Below are 12,379 nucleotides of genomic sequence, written 5' to 3' on the forward strand. Positions count from 1 at the left end.
ATTATAGTTGACTTAATACATCATAATAAAAAAGCTTTGTTTTATGATTATTGTTATATAAATATTAGCATTCATGAGTTTTTATTACTAAATATATAGTGCTGTAAGCCGATTATAAAGCATTAAGTATGTTTATAATGCAATTTAGACAGACATAGGCTTCATACGAGGGGTTAACCCATTTGACTGACATTATAATTCTTATAGTTGTATTACATTATAATCAGCTCATGATATTATAATCACTGTTATAATGCATTATAGTGTGCTCACTATAAGTGGTTATTGGGTTCTTTAATTAAAGGTGAAGGTGTTGGCAGACATCTGTGTTGTTCTTGCATACATTAATACTATTTTTTTCACCTTACATAAAGAACTCAATCACTGCTTATAGTGACTTATAGTCAAATTTGTATTGTTTTTTTAATGCTTTATAGAGAAAGTCATCCCTTTGGTAGCGTATAATAATTCTCATATTTTTAATGCATTTAAATAATTGTATAATGCATTATAATCACTGGTATAATGCATTATAATGTGATTATAAGGGCCAATCCCAACGTGTAACATTGTGAGCTTGTAGGTCTGCTATTTTCACTATTTCTGATTCTGAACATTTCGGGCAATTTACTTCGTAATTTGTACTTCTTAATACTTGAGTATTTATTTGAGTATATACTTGTCCATCACTGCTTATAATGGAAGCTGTTTATACCGGCAGAATTATATTTTGGTTTTAAGAACTTGTATGGAAAATAATTTATTCTGCAAATAACCGCCATCAGATTGAAAATTGCCTAGCCTTAATAATCCCCTCATGAGGACTGATAATGGTGCATCTTCAAAAAACAGAACCATACAAAGCATATTTGAAAACAAAAAGTTAATCTAGCAACTGTGTACTTGAATCTGAAGTGAATACTGTCAAATCCAGCTTACACCTGCAACTCATAAACTATCAATTCTAAATCACTTTAATCTGCAAGGGCACAATACCTACAATACCTGAATAATGGCCTATGTAATGTTTTGAGGAAAATTATATGTTTTGCCTAAATCAGCTCTTCATGACACTGGCTACCTCTGGTAAAATCACCTACATCGTTATTGAAAAGGATCATGCTGTTACCACCCCAGTAGTATAATGGCCTATGTCAAGAGTGTGACCTATTGTAGGCCATTTTATGTTGCCTAAGTCAAAGACAATGTGACTTATGCCAATTGATCCAACAAAAGTCTGGAATAAGTCACTTCACTTATAAGTCACGTACTTCAGAAATAATTTAATAATTTGGTTAATAATTTGTCCGAAGTCGGGGGTTACAATTAACTAAGTCAAATTGGCCCAAGTTATTTAATCCTCTTACAGTATGTTACATAATTGACAGTCAGCGTTATTTCTATGTCAATAACCATATATATTTAAGTCATATATTGTTATAAACGTTTTGGGTGAAATTATTACGAAATATCATATAGTGTGTTTTGGTTCAGTTTTTTCTGTTTTCTGAAAAACTTGGCATAGGACATTATTTTAGCAAGGTGACGATGTTGTACAGCAATTGTACATCTTCATTATAAATAGCAACGCCCTGGCTGGGACAAGCTTTTTATGGAGACTTGGTTTTGCCCTTGTATACTTTGTATTGGATGAGCTGCTGATCTTTCATGTGTGTGAGTCACATATCTATTTTTAATGTTTTTTCTCTTCAAATTGTCATACTACAGTGTCACACAAAAGTAGCAAAAATAGCTGATCTTTTAAAGTGATAATGAAAATGGTTAAGTCGGTGTGGGTTGTACATATTGAACCAATGAAAAGTATTAACAAGAGCTTTTGACTAAATAACAACTCGGAACCATTAGAACACTAGTTCTTTTTTCCATTTCCTGAATTGGACATACACGGTTTCCACCTGACATTGACAATATGCACAAGACATGGCCAAATACACACGCACGCACGCACGCACGCACGCACGCACGCACGCACGCACGCACGCACGCACGCACGCACGCACGCACGCACGCACGCACGCACGCACGCACGCACGCACGCACACACACACACACACACACACACACACACACACACACACACACACACACACACACACACACACACACACACACACAGTGTGCTGTATGCAAGAAGGAGGTAACAAAATGATTCACATACTCACAAAAAAGCTAAAGAGGATCATCTACAGTATGGTGAAAAGACTACTAGTGATTCCCTAGGATCCATAAACTCTGTTAGAGTGAAGCTCATTTGGTTTGTGATTTTTCTCCTCAGATCTCCAGGCAAAACAAACACACAACACAACAGGTAAACAAAGATGAAAGAAGATCTCATTATTATAGATTCAAGACCAAAATGTTCGAATTAAAGTAATATTACTTTTGTGTTGCGTACTCTCTTGTCTCTGTACAGAGCCTGGTGATGTCAGGTTGGTGGGAGGAACTAGTAACTGTAATGGTAGACTGGAGATGAAACACCAGACAGAGTGGAGACCAGTGGATGGGTCTGACTGGAACCTGAAGTCATCAGCTGTAGTGTGTAGACAGCTGAACTGTGGCTCTGCTGTTTCAGCAGAAAGGAGGTCTGGTTTTACAGATGAACCTGTATGGAGGATTACATCTTCCTGTGTTGGGTCTGAGTCTTCACTGAGGGACTGCGGAACAAAGGAGTCCCTTAATTGCACGGACAGACTAGGGGTGATCTGTTCAGGTCTGTCTGTCTGTCTGTCTGTCTGTCTGTCTGTCTGTCTGTCTGTCTGTCTGTCTGTCTGTCTGTCTGTCTGTCTGTCTGTCTGTCTGTCTGTCTGTCTGTCTGTCTGTCTGTCTGTCTGTCTGTCTCACACAGCCTGGAGTGAAGCCTGTTCTCTCTCTCTCTCCAGAGTCTCTGCGGTTGGTGAATGGGACTAGTTTGTGTTCAGGCAGAGTGGAAGTGAAGTCTAATCAGACGTGGGTCTCAGTGTGTGAAGGTGACTTTGACCAGCAGGATGCAGAGGTGGTCTGTAGGGAGCTTGGCTGTGGGGCTCCTTCAGTCCTCCAGGGGGCGCTCTATGGAGAAGTAAAATCTTCTATGTGGACCAAAGAGTTCCAGTGTCAAGGTAATGAGTCTGTTCTCCTCGACTGTAGAACCTCAGCCTCAACTAGAAACACCTGTTCACCTGACAAGACTGTTGGACTCACCTGTTCAGGTAAAAGATAATCTAAAGGGAACTAAGGGAATTCTATCAAAGGATTTTTGGGCGGTGAAACCGCCCCTATAAGTGAGATTTGGAAAAATTTACAAATATCTTGGGCAGTGAAACCGCCCCTAAAAGTGAGGTTTGGAAATTTGTACAATTATCCTGCGCTGTGATTGGCCAATCACAATCTATTCAGGACTGTGATTGGCTAGTGTCACATGACACATGTGCATAGCCCTATATAAGCAACCGTAACTTAAAAAAATTGGGTTTTTTTAAGTTATGGTTTTGTCCATCATAAATTTGTTTTCTTTAAGTTATGGTTTTGTCTATCATAAAGTTATTAATATACTTCAACTTTAGTGAGAGAAACCTATCTCTTCTTTGTTTTTAAGAACTGCATAAGAGAACATAGTTTTATTTCATTTTTCTTTTTGTGTTTTATTTGGGCAAAATAAATTGTCAGAATATATATTTTTTCATATTATTTTCTTTCAATAATGTATAACAGAAGATGTTTTTTTTAAATAAGTAATTTAGTATGTATATATGTAAATATATAACAATTAATTATTATTTTCTTTAACCATTGTACATCGGAATATGACTTTCATAAAGAGTGTTTCAATAAATATATTTATAGTTATTTAGTTATATAGTTATTTATTTTTTGTACATCATTGGTTGACTCCATTCAGTATTGTGGTTAGCTAGGAAGACACCGCCCACTTCACACAGGGTGTGATTTTTTTTAATTGAGAGCTGTTGCTGTTCCTTGCATGTTAGGTGATGTTCCTATTCTAACATCTTTCTCTAGCAGCCCCTCTGACTCTGTCTGTCTGTCTGTCTGTCTGTCTGTCTGTCTGTCTGTCTGTCTTTCTCTCTCTCTCTCTCTCTCTCTCTCTCTCTCTCTCTCTCTCTCTCTCTCTCTCTCTCTCTCTCTCTCTCTCTCTCTCTCTCGCTCTCTCTCTCTCTCTACAGAATCTGTGAAGTTGGTGAATGGGACTAGCATGTGTTCAGGAAGACTGGAGGTGAAGTCTAATCAGTCATGGGTCTCAGTGTGTGAAGGTGCCTTTGACCAGCAGGACACAGAGGTAGTCTGTAGGGAGCTTGGTTGTGGGGCTCCTTCAGTCCTCCAGGGGGCGCTCTACGGTGACATGAACGCTACAATGTGGACCAGAGAGTTCCAGTGTGAAGGCAATGAGTCGGTTCTCCTTGACTGTGGAACCTCAAACTCAACTAGAAATCCCTGCTCACCTAACACGGTTGTTGAAATCATCTGCTCAGGTAAAAGACAAAAACCTTTGGTTTGGAAAATTATTTTATAAAGAAAGTTAATTTATAACTGTTCACTCTGTTGTTTCTGTACAGATCCTGTTGAAGTCAGGTTGGTGGGAGGAGACAATAACTGTACTGGTATAATGGAGATGAAACACCAGAGAGAGTGGAGACCAGTGGGTGGTACATCTGAATGGAACCAGAACTCATCAGCTGTATTGTGTACACAGCTAGACTGTGGCTCTGCTGTTTCAGCAGCAAGGCATAATGATTCTACAAATGAACCAGTATGGAGGATTACATCTTCCTGTGTTGGATCTGAGTCTTCACTGAAGGAGTGTGGAACAAAAGAGTCTCTTAATTCCACTGACAGACTGGAGTTGATCTGTTCAGGTAACACTAACAATCACTTAAGAAATGACAGAAATCTGTAGTCTCTTATTGAATCTGTAGTATCTATGTATCTATACATACCCCCCCCCTCTCTCTCTCTCTCTCTCTCTCTCTCTCTCTCTCTCTCTCTCTCTCTCTCTCTCTCTCTCTATTTCCAACTCCATCTCCATATCTCCCTCCAGAGTCTGTGAGGTTGGTGAATGGGACTAGTGTGTGTTCAGGCAGAGTGGAGGTGCAATCTAATCAGACGTGGGTCTCAGTATGTGAAGGTGACTTTGACCAGCAGGATGCAGATGTGGCCTGTAGGGAGCTTGGTTGTGGTCCACCTACAGTCCACCAGGGGGCGCTCTACGGAGATGCGAACGTGCCAATGTGGACCAAAGAGTTCCAGTGTGAAGGCAACGAGTCTGTTCTCCTGGACTGTGGAGCCCCAGGCTCAAGTAGAAACACATGCTCACCTGACAAAGCTGTTGGACTCACCTGCTCAAGTAAAATACACATTATACTTTTGTTTGGATTATCATTTTATATTGAAAGTTATATTACATGTGTACTAGTGCTCACTCTCTTTTCTCTGTACAGAGCCTGGTGATGTCAGGTTGATGGGAGGAGCCAGTAACTGTACTGGTAGACTAGAGATGAAACACCAGAGAGAGTGGAGACCAGTGGTGGGTGGAACATCTGAGTGGAACCAGAACTCATCAGCTGCAGTTTGTAGACAGCTGGACTGTGGCTCTACTGTTTCAGCAGAAAGGAATTCTGGTTCTACAGATCAACCTGTATGGAGGATCACATCTTTGTGTGGTGGGACTGAGTCTTCACTGAGGGAGTGTGGAACAATGGAGTCTCTCAATTCCACAGACAGACTGGAGGTGATCTGCTCAGGTAACAATAACAATCACTAAAGAAATGACAGAAATCTGTACAGTATGTTGCATTTATAGATCTATTTACTTATTATGTCCAGCCTCCCCCCCTTCTCTCTCCAGAATCTGTGAGGTTGGTGAATGTGACTAGTATGTGTTCAGGCAGAATGGAAGTGAAGTCTAATCAGTCATGGGTCTCAGTGTGTGAAGGTGACTTTGATCAGCAGAACGCAGAGGTGGTCTGTAGGGAGCTTGGCTGTGGGGTCGTCCAGAAGGTGCTCTATGGAGACATGAACTCTACAATGTTGACCAAAGAGTTCCATTGTGAAGGCAATGAGTCGGTTCTCCTTGACTGTCAAACCTCAAACTCAACTAGAAACCCCTGCTCACCTGACAAGGTTGTTGGAATCATCTGCTCAGGTAAAAGACAAACACATTGTTTTGGAATATTATTTTATAAAGAAAGTTAGTTTAAAAGTGTACTGTTTACTCTGTTGTTTTTCTACAGATCCTGGTGAAGTCAGGTTGGTGGGAGGAGCCAGCAACTGTACTGGTAGACTTGAGATGAAACACCAGCGAGAGTGGAGACCAGTGGATGGGTCTGACTGGAACCTGAAGTCATTAGCTCTAGTGTGTACACAGCTGGACTGTGGCTCTGCTGTTTCAGTAGAAAGGCATTCTGGTTCTACAGATCAACCTGTATGGATCATTCCATCTTCCTGTGTTTTGTCTGAGTCTTCACTGAGAGAGTGTGCAATAACTGGTACTTCCACTTACAGATTGGATATGAAGTGTTCAGGTAACAAAAACAATGATTGCTCTCTCTTTATATGTCCACCTCTCTCTCTTATTGAATCTGTAATATCTATAGATCTATCTATCTACTTATTGTGCCCCCCCCCCCCTCTCTCTCTCTCTCTCTCTCTCTCTCTCTCTCTCTCTCTCTCTCTCTCTCTCTCTCTCTCTCTCTCTCTCTCTCTCTCTCTCTCTTTCTCTCTCTCTCTCTCTCTCTCTCTCTCTCTAGAGTCTGTGAGATTGGTGAATGGGACTAGTTTGTGTTCAGGCAGAGTGGAAGTGAAGTCTAATCAGACGTGGGTCTCAGTGTGTAAAGGTGACTTTGACCAGCAGGATGCACAGGTGGTCTGTAAGGAGCTTGGCTGTGGGGCTCCTTCAGTCCTCCAGGGGGCGCTCTATGGAGAAGTAAAATCTTCAATGTGGACCAAAGAGTTCCAGTGTGAAGGTAATGAGTCTGTTCTCCTGGACTGTAGAACCTCAGCCTCAACTAGAAACACCAGCTCACCTGACAAGACTGTTGGACTCACCTGCTCAGGTAAAAGATAATCTAAACTTTTGATTTGGACTTTTTTTTTGTTTTTGTTTTTTACTGTTTACTCTTTTGTCTCTCTACAGAGCCTGATGATATCAGGTTGGTGGGAGCAGGAACAAGTAACTGTACTGGCCGACTGGAGATGAAACACAAGGCAGAGTGGATGCCAGTTGTTGGGCCTGACTGGAGCCTGAAGTCGTCAGCTGTAGTGTGTAGACAACTAGACTGTGGTTCTGTTGTTTCAACAGAAATAAGATCTGCTTCTACAGATGAAGCTGTGTGGAGGCTTACATCTTCCTGTGTTGGGTCTGAGTCTTCACTGAGGGAGTGTGTAACAACCTGTATTTCCACTGATAGACTGGAGGTCATATGTTCAGGTAACACAAACAATGACTTCAACAAGGAAAGTAATCCTTACAGTATTTTATTTAATTTACTATATCTATCTCTATTTATATGCCCACCCTCTCTCTCTCTTCAGAGTCTGTGAGATTGGTGAATGGGACTAGTTTGTGTTCAGGCAGAGTGGAGGTGAAGTCTAATCAGACGTGGGCCTCAGTGTGTGAAGGTGACTTTGATCAACAGGATGCAGAGGTGGTCTGTAGGGAGCTTGGCTGTGGGGCTCCTTCTGTCCTTCAGGGTGCGCTCTATGGAGAATTGAAGGCTCCAATATGGACCAAAGAGTTCCACTGTCAAGGTAATGAGTCTGTTCTCCTGGACTGTGGAACTTTAAACTCAACTATAAACACCAGCTCACCTGATAAGGCTGTTGGACTCACCTGTTCAGGTAAAAGACAAACTACACTTTAGGTTTTGATTATTATTTTATAATGACAGTTATATTTTTACAACTATCTCTTATCTCTATAGACCCTGGTGAAGTCAGGTTGGTCGGAGGAACCAAAAACTGTACTGGTCAACTGGAGATTAAATACAACAGTGAGTGGAGACCAATTGTTGTTTGGTCTGACTGGAACCTCAAGTCATCAGCTGTAGTGTGTGGACAGCTGGACTGCGGCTCTGTTGTTTCAACAGCAAAGAGTTTTGGTTCTACAGATCAACCGGTATGGAGGGTTACGTCTTCCTGTGTTGGAAATGAGTCTTCACTGAGGGACTGTGTAACAACCGATAATTCTACTGAGAGAGCAGAGGTGATCTGTTCAGGTAACTGAGGACTTAAAAAATGACAGTTAACTCATTTACTTCCATTGACGAGTGCACTCGTCAATTGACCCGAGGCTCACACTGCCATTGACGAATTGACGAGTGTGTGGTGTTTTCAATGGTTTACGCTAGATGCCGCTGTTCGCCAACCTATGAGTGATCCTATGACTTCTGGAGAACAGTGGACCCGGAAATAATGTGATCACAACAAACCCAGCCCGTCCGATCTAATCTAATCGAAAAATAAAAATGTCTCTGCTTTCGGTTGCTTTTTGGCAAAAACAAGCCACATTCAACTGCCCACAACTATTTAATGGATTATTGGGGTGAAACATTTTTTTTTCTCTGATTCTACGAAAACTCGGCTACGTATTTTAAAGTGATCGGTGGGTGGATCTTTGTGAAGAAAAATATTCTATGATTTTTCAAAGGTTAGTGAAAACGCTCGGAATCGCTGGTAAGGGCAGCCAGGGGCGGATTAACCCTTCGTGGTGCCTGGTGTTTGGACCAGGTTCGGTGCCCCCCGGGAGCGTTTTTTCAACGGGGGGGGGGCTGCGCGGAGCCCTGCTGCTGCTTCTAAATTTCGCAGTTTTTTGCCGTTTTATTTTTCTTCACGCCGTTTGGTGCCCCCCCCCCCCCCCAGGTTGGTGCCCTGTGCTTCAGCACCTCAAGCCTGTTGGATAAGCCACCACTGAGGGCAGCTATAGCTGATGTTTTACTCTGGCAGTCAATGAGTTAAAGTCCCTACGAACTACAAAATAGTCCATCCGATGTCACAAGAAAAGAAAAAAATCACACCCTGTGTGAAGTGGGCGGTGTCTTGCTAGCTAATCACAATACTGAATGGAGTCGATCAATCATGTACAAAGGATAAATACATTTATTGAAACACTCTTTATGATGGACAAAACCATAACTTGAAAAAAACCAATGTATGGTTTTTTTCAAGTTATGGTTGCTTATATAGGGCTATGCACATGTGTCATGTGACACTGGCCAATCACAGTCCTGAATAGGCTGTGATTGGCCAATCACAGCGCAGGATAATTGTACAAATTTCCAAACCTCACTTTTAGGGGCGGTTTCACTGCCCAAGATATTTGTACATTTTTCCAAATCTCACTTATAGGGGCGGTTTCACCGCCCAAAAAAAGTGTGAAGTGGGCGGTGTGGTCACAGTGATCATCACAGTGATGGAAGTTCACTTAAAGAAAAGTAATATTGTGGACCAACCATTGCACACCCCTAACTTAAAAAAGTTTTTTTAAGTGCATAGTCCTATTTATAGGGCTATGCACATGTGTCATGTTTCACTAGCCAATCACAGTCCTGAATAGACTGTGATTGGCCAATCACGGTGCAGGGTTAGGGGGGTACACTGGTGGCCAATCACAGCGCAGGGTTGGGGGGGTGCAATGGGTGGGGGGGGGTACATTGGTGGCCAATCACAGTGCAGCGAATGTCGATGTCCAAACCTCACATATAGGGGCGGTTTCACCGCCCAAAAATAATCTTACTAATTTAGCCTACTGCCAACCAAACTGAGGTGATTCGCCTCACCCGTCCCCTGCTCAGTTATCTGATGGAATTAATCACAGCTGCGTAGTTTGCTCTGTCTCGAGTGCTTTAGCAAGTTTGTGTACATCTAGTGTGGATATTGTAATATCTGGATATATCAGTTAGTAAAGACATCTATGTGAGCTCACCAGGTGACTAGGTGACCACCGAAAGTTCTGAGACCGCCAAATTGACGTCATTTTGTAGTTATTACCTAACGCATAAGAACAAAGTTCGGATGGTGGATGGTAGTATTCTTTCTTTCTTTCTTTCTTTCTTTCTTTCTTTCTTTCTTTCTTTCTTTCTTTCTTTCTTTCTTTCTTTCGACGGGACAATGCACATTAATAAACATTCCATACATGAAAGTGATTAATCAGCTGATCATGATCTCATGTAAACATGTCGGATTTAGCTAGAAGCTCATTTCCCTCCGTAGTCCCCACATAAAAACAAACATAACAAAGGGTATGTAGCCCCCTTTATCTTTACAGAGTCTTCTTATTTAATCTTCTGTATATTTGTATATCTACTTACAGGATACTGTATGACATGTACATCTCTCTCTCTCTCTCTCTCTCTCTCTCTCTCTCTCTCTCTCTCTCTCTCTCTCTCTCTCTCTCTTGCTTGCTCACTCTCTCTCTCTCTCTCTTGCTTGCTCACACATTCACTCTCTTTTCAGAGTCTGTGAGGTTGGTAAAGGGGACTAGTTTGTGTTCAGGCAGAGTGGAGGTAAATTTAAAGCAGTCGTGGGTCTCTGTGTGTGAAGATGACTTTGACCAGTATGATGCAGAGGTGGTCTGTAGGGAGCTTGGCTGCGGGGTTCCTTCAGTCCCCCAGGGGGCGCTGTATGACGATGTGAATGTGACAATGCGGACTGAAGAGTTCCAGTGCAAAGGCAATGAGTCCGCTCTCCTAGAGTGTGGTGCCTCAGCCTCAACTATAAATACCTGCTCACCTGACAAGGCTAATGGGCTCATCTGTTCAGGTAAAAGACAAAGTACACTTTTGGTTTGGTTTATTATTTTATAGTGAAAGTTATATAGATTTTTTGTCTCTCTACAGAGCCTGATGATATCAGGTTGGTGGGAGGAGCCAGTACCTGTACTGGTATACTGGAGATGAATCACCAGAGAGAGTGGAGACCAGTGGATGGGTCTGACTGGAACCTGAAGTCATCAGCTGTAGTGTGTAGACAGCTGGACTGTGGCTCTGCTGTTTCAACAGAAATGACTACTGGCTCTACAGATCAACCTGTATGGAGGACTACATCTTCCTGTGTTGCTTCTGAGTCTTCACTGCGGGAGTGTGTAACAAAGGAGTCTCTTAATTCCACTGACAGACTGGAGGTGAACTGTTCAGGTAACACAATGAATTAAAAAATGATAGTAATCTTCATGGTGTCATTTTCAATCTACTGTATATGTATATATCTACTTATATCCCCCCCTCTCTCCCTTTTCAGAGTCTGTGAGGTTGGTGAATGGGACTAGTTTATGTTCAGGCACAATTGAGGTGAAGTCGAATCAGTCATGGGTCTCAGTGTGTGAAAGTGACTTTGACCAGCAGGATGCAGAGGTGGTCTGTAGAGAGCTTGGCTGCGGGGCGCCCTCAGTCCTCGAGGGGGCACTGTATGGAGATATGAATGTGTCAATGTGGACCAAAGAGTTCCAGTGCGAGGGCAATGAGTCGGTTCTCCTGGACTGTCAAACCTCAAACTCAACTAGAAACTCCTGCTCAGCTGACAAGGTTGTTGGAATCATCTGCTCAGGTAAAAGACAAAAACCTTTGTTTTGGAATATTATTTTATAAAGACAGTTAGTTAAAAACTGTACTGTTCACTCTGTTGTCTCTGTACAGAGCCTGATGATATCAGATTGGTGGGAGGAGCCAGTAACTGTACTGGTATACTGGAGATGAAACACCAGAGAGAGTGGAGACCAGTTGATGGGTCTGACTGGAACCTGAAGTCATCAGCTGTAGTGTGTAGACAGCTGGACTGTGGCTCTGCTGTTTCATCAGAAATGACTACTGGCTCTACAGATCAACCTGTATGGAGGACTACAGCTTCCTGTTTTGGTTCTGAGTCTTCACTACGGGAGTGTGTAACAAAGGAGTCTCTTAATTCCACTAACAGACTGGAGGTGAACTGTTCAGGTAACACAATGAATTAAAAAAAATTACAGTAATCTTCATGGTGTCATTTTCAATCTACTGTATATGTATATATCTGCTTATATCCCCCTCTCTCTCCCTTTTCAGAGTCTGTGAGGTTGGTGAATGGGACTAGTTTATGTTCAGGCACAATTGAGGTGAAGTCGAATCAGTCATGGGTCTCAGTGTGTGAAAGTGACTTTGACCAGCAGGATGCAGAAGTGGTCTGTAGAGAGCTTGGCTGTGGGATTCCCTCAGTCTTTGAGGGGGCACTGTATGGAGATATGAATGTATCAATGTGGACCAAAGAGTTCCAGTGTGAGGGCAATGAGTCGGTTCTCCTGGACTGTCAAACCTCAAACTCAACTAGAAACTCCTGCTCACCTGACAAGGTTGTTGGAATCATCTGCTCAGGTAAAAGACAAAAACCTTTGTTTTGGATTTTT

At 42.2% G+C, this 12,379-nt stretch overlaps 1 protein-coding gene across 1 annotated transcript; it reads left to right on the forward strand.

Annotated features, from left to right (window-relative positions):
* Nucleotides 1-4,207: 4,207 nt before the first annotated feature.
* Nucleotides 4,208-11,927, forward strand: LOC308096374 (scavenger receptor cysteine-rich type 1 protein M130-like; the record flags this gene model as incomplete). The annotated part of the gene is made up of 13 exons (XM_080443798.1): nucleotides 4,208-4,291; nucleotides 4,569-4,584; nucleotides 4,731-4,868; nucleotides 5,051-5,356; nucleotides 5,451-5,753; nucleotides 6,759-7,064; nucleotides 7,145-7,438; nucleotides 7,543-7,848; nucleotides 7,932-8,225; nucleotides 10,462-10,767; nucleotides 10,845-11,141; nucleotides 11,245-11,550; nucleotides 11,917-11,927. The coding sequence occupies 13 exons, from the start codon at nucleotides 4,208-4,210 to the stop codon at nucleotides 11,925-11,927; spliced, it is 2,967 nt and encodes a 988-aa protein (XP_080299924.1).
* Between the last annotated feature and the right edge of the window lie 452 nt (nucleotides 11,928-12,379).

The sequence above is a fragment of the Gymnoscopelus braueri genome (genome assembly GCF_963280865.1).
Source record: "Gymnoscopelus braueri genome assembly, chromosome: 12".
Taxonomy (NCBI): domain Eukaryota; kingdom Metazoa; phylum Chordata; class Actinopteri; order Myctophiformes; family Myctophidae; genus Gymnoscopelus; species Gymnoscopelus braueri.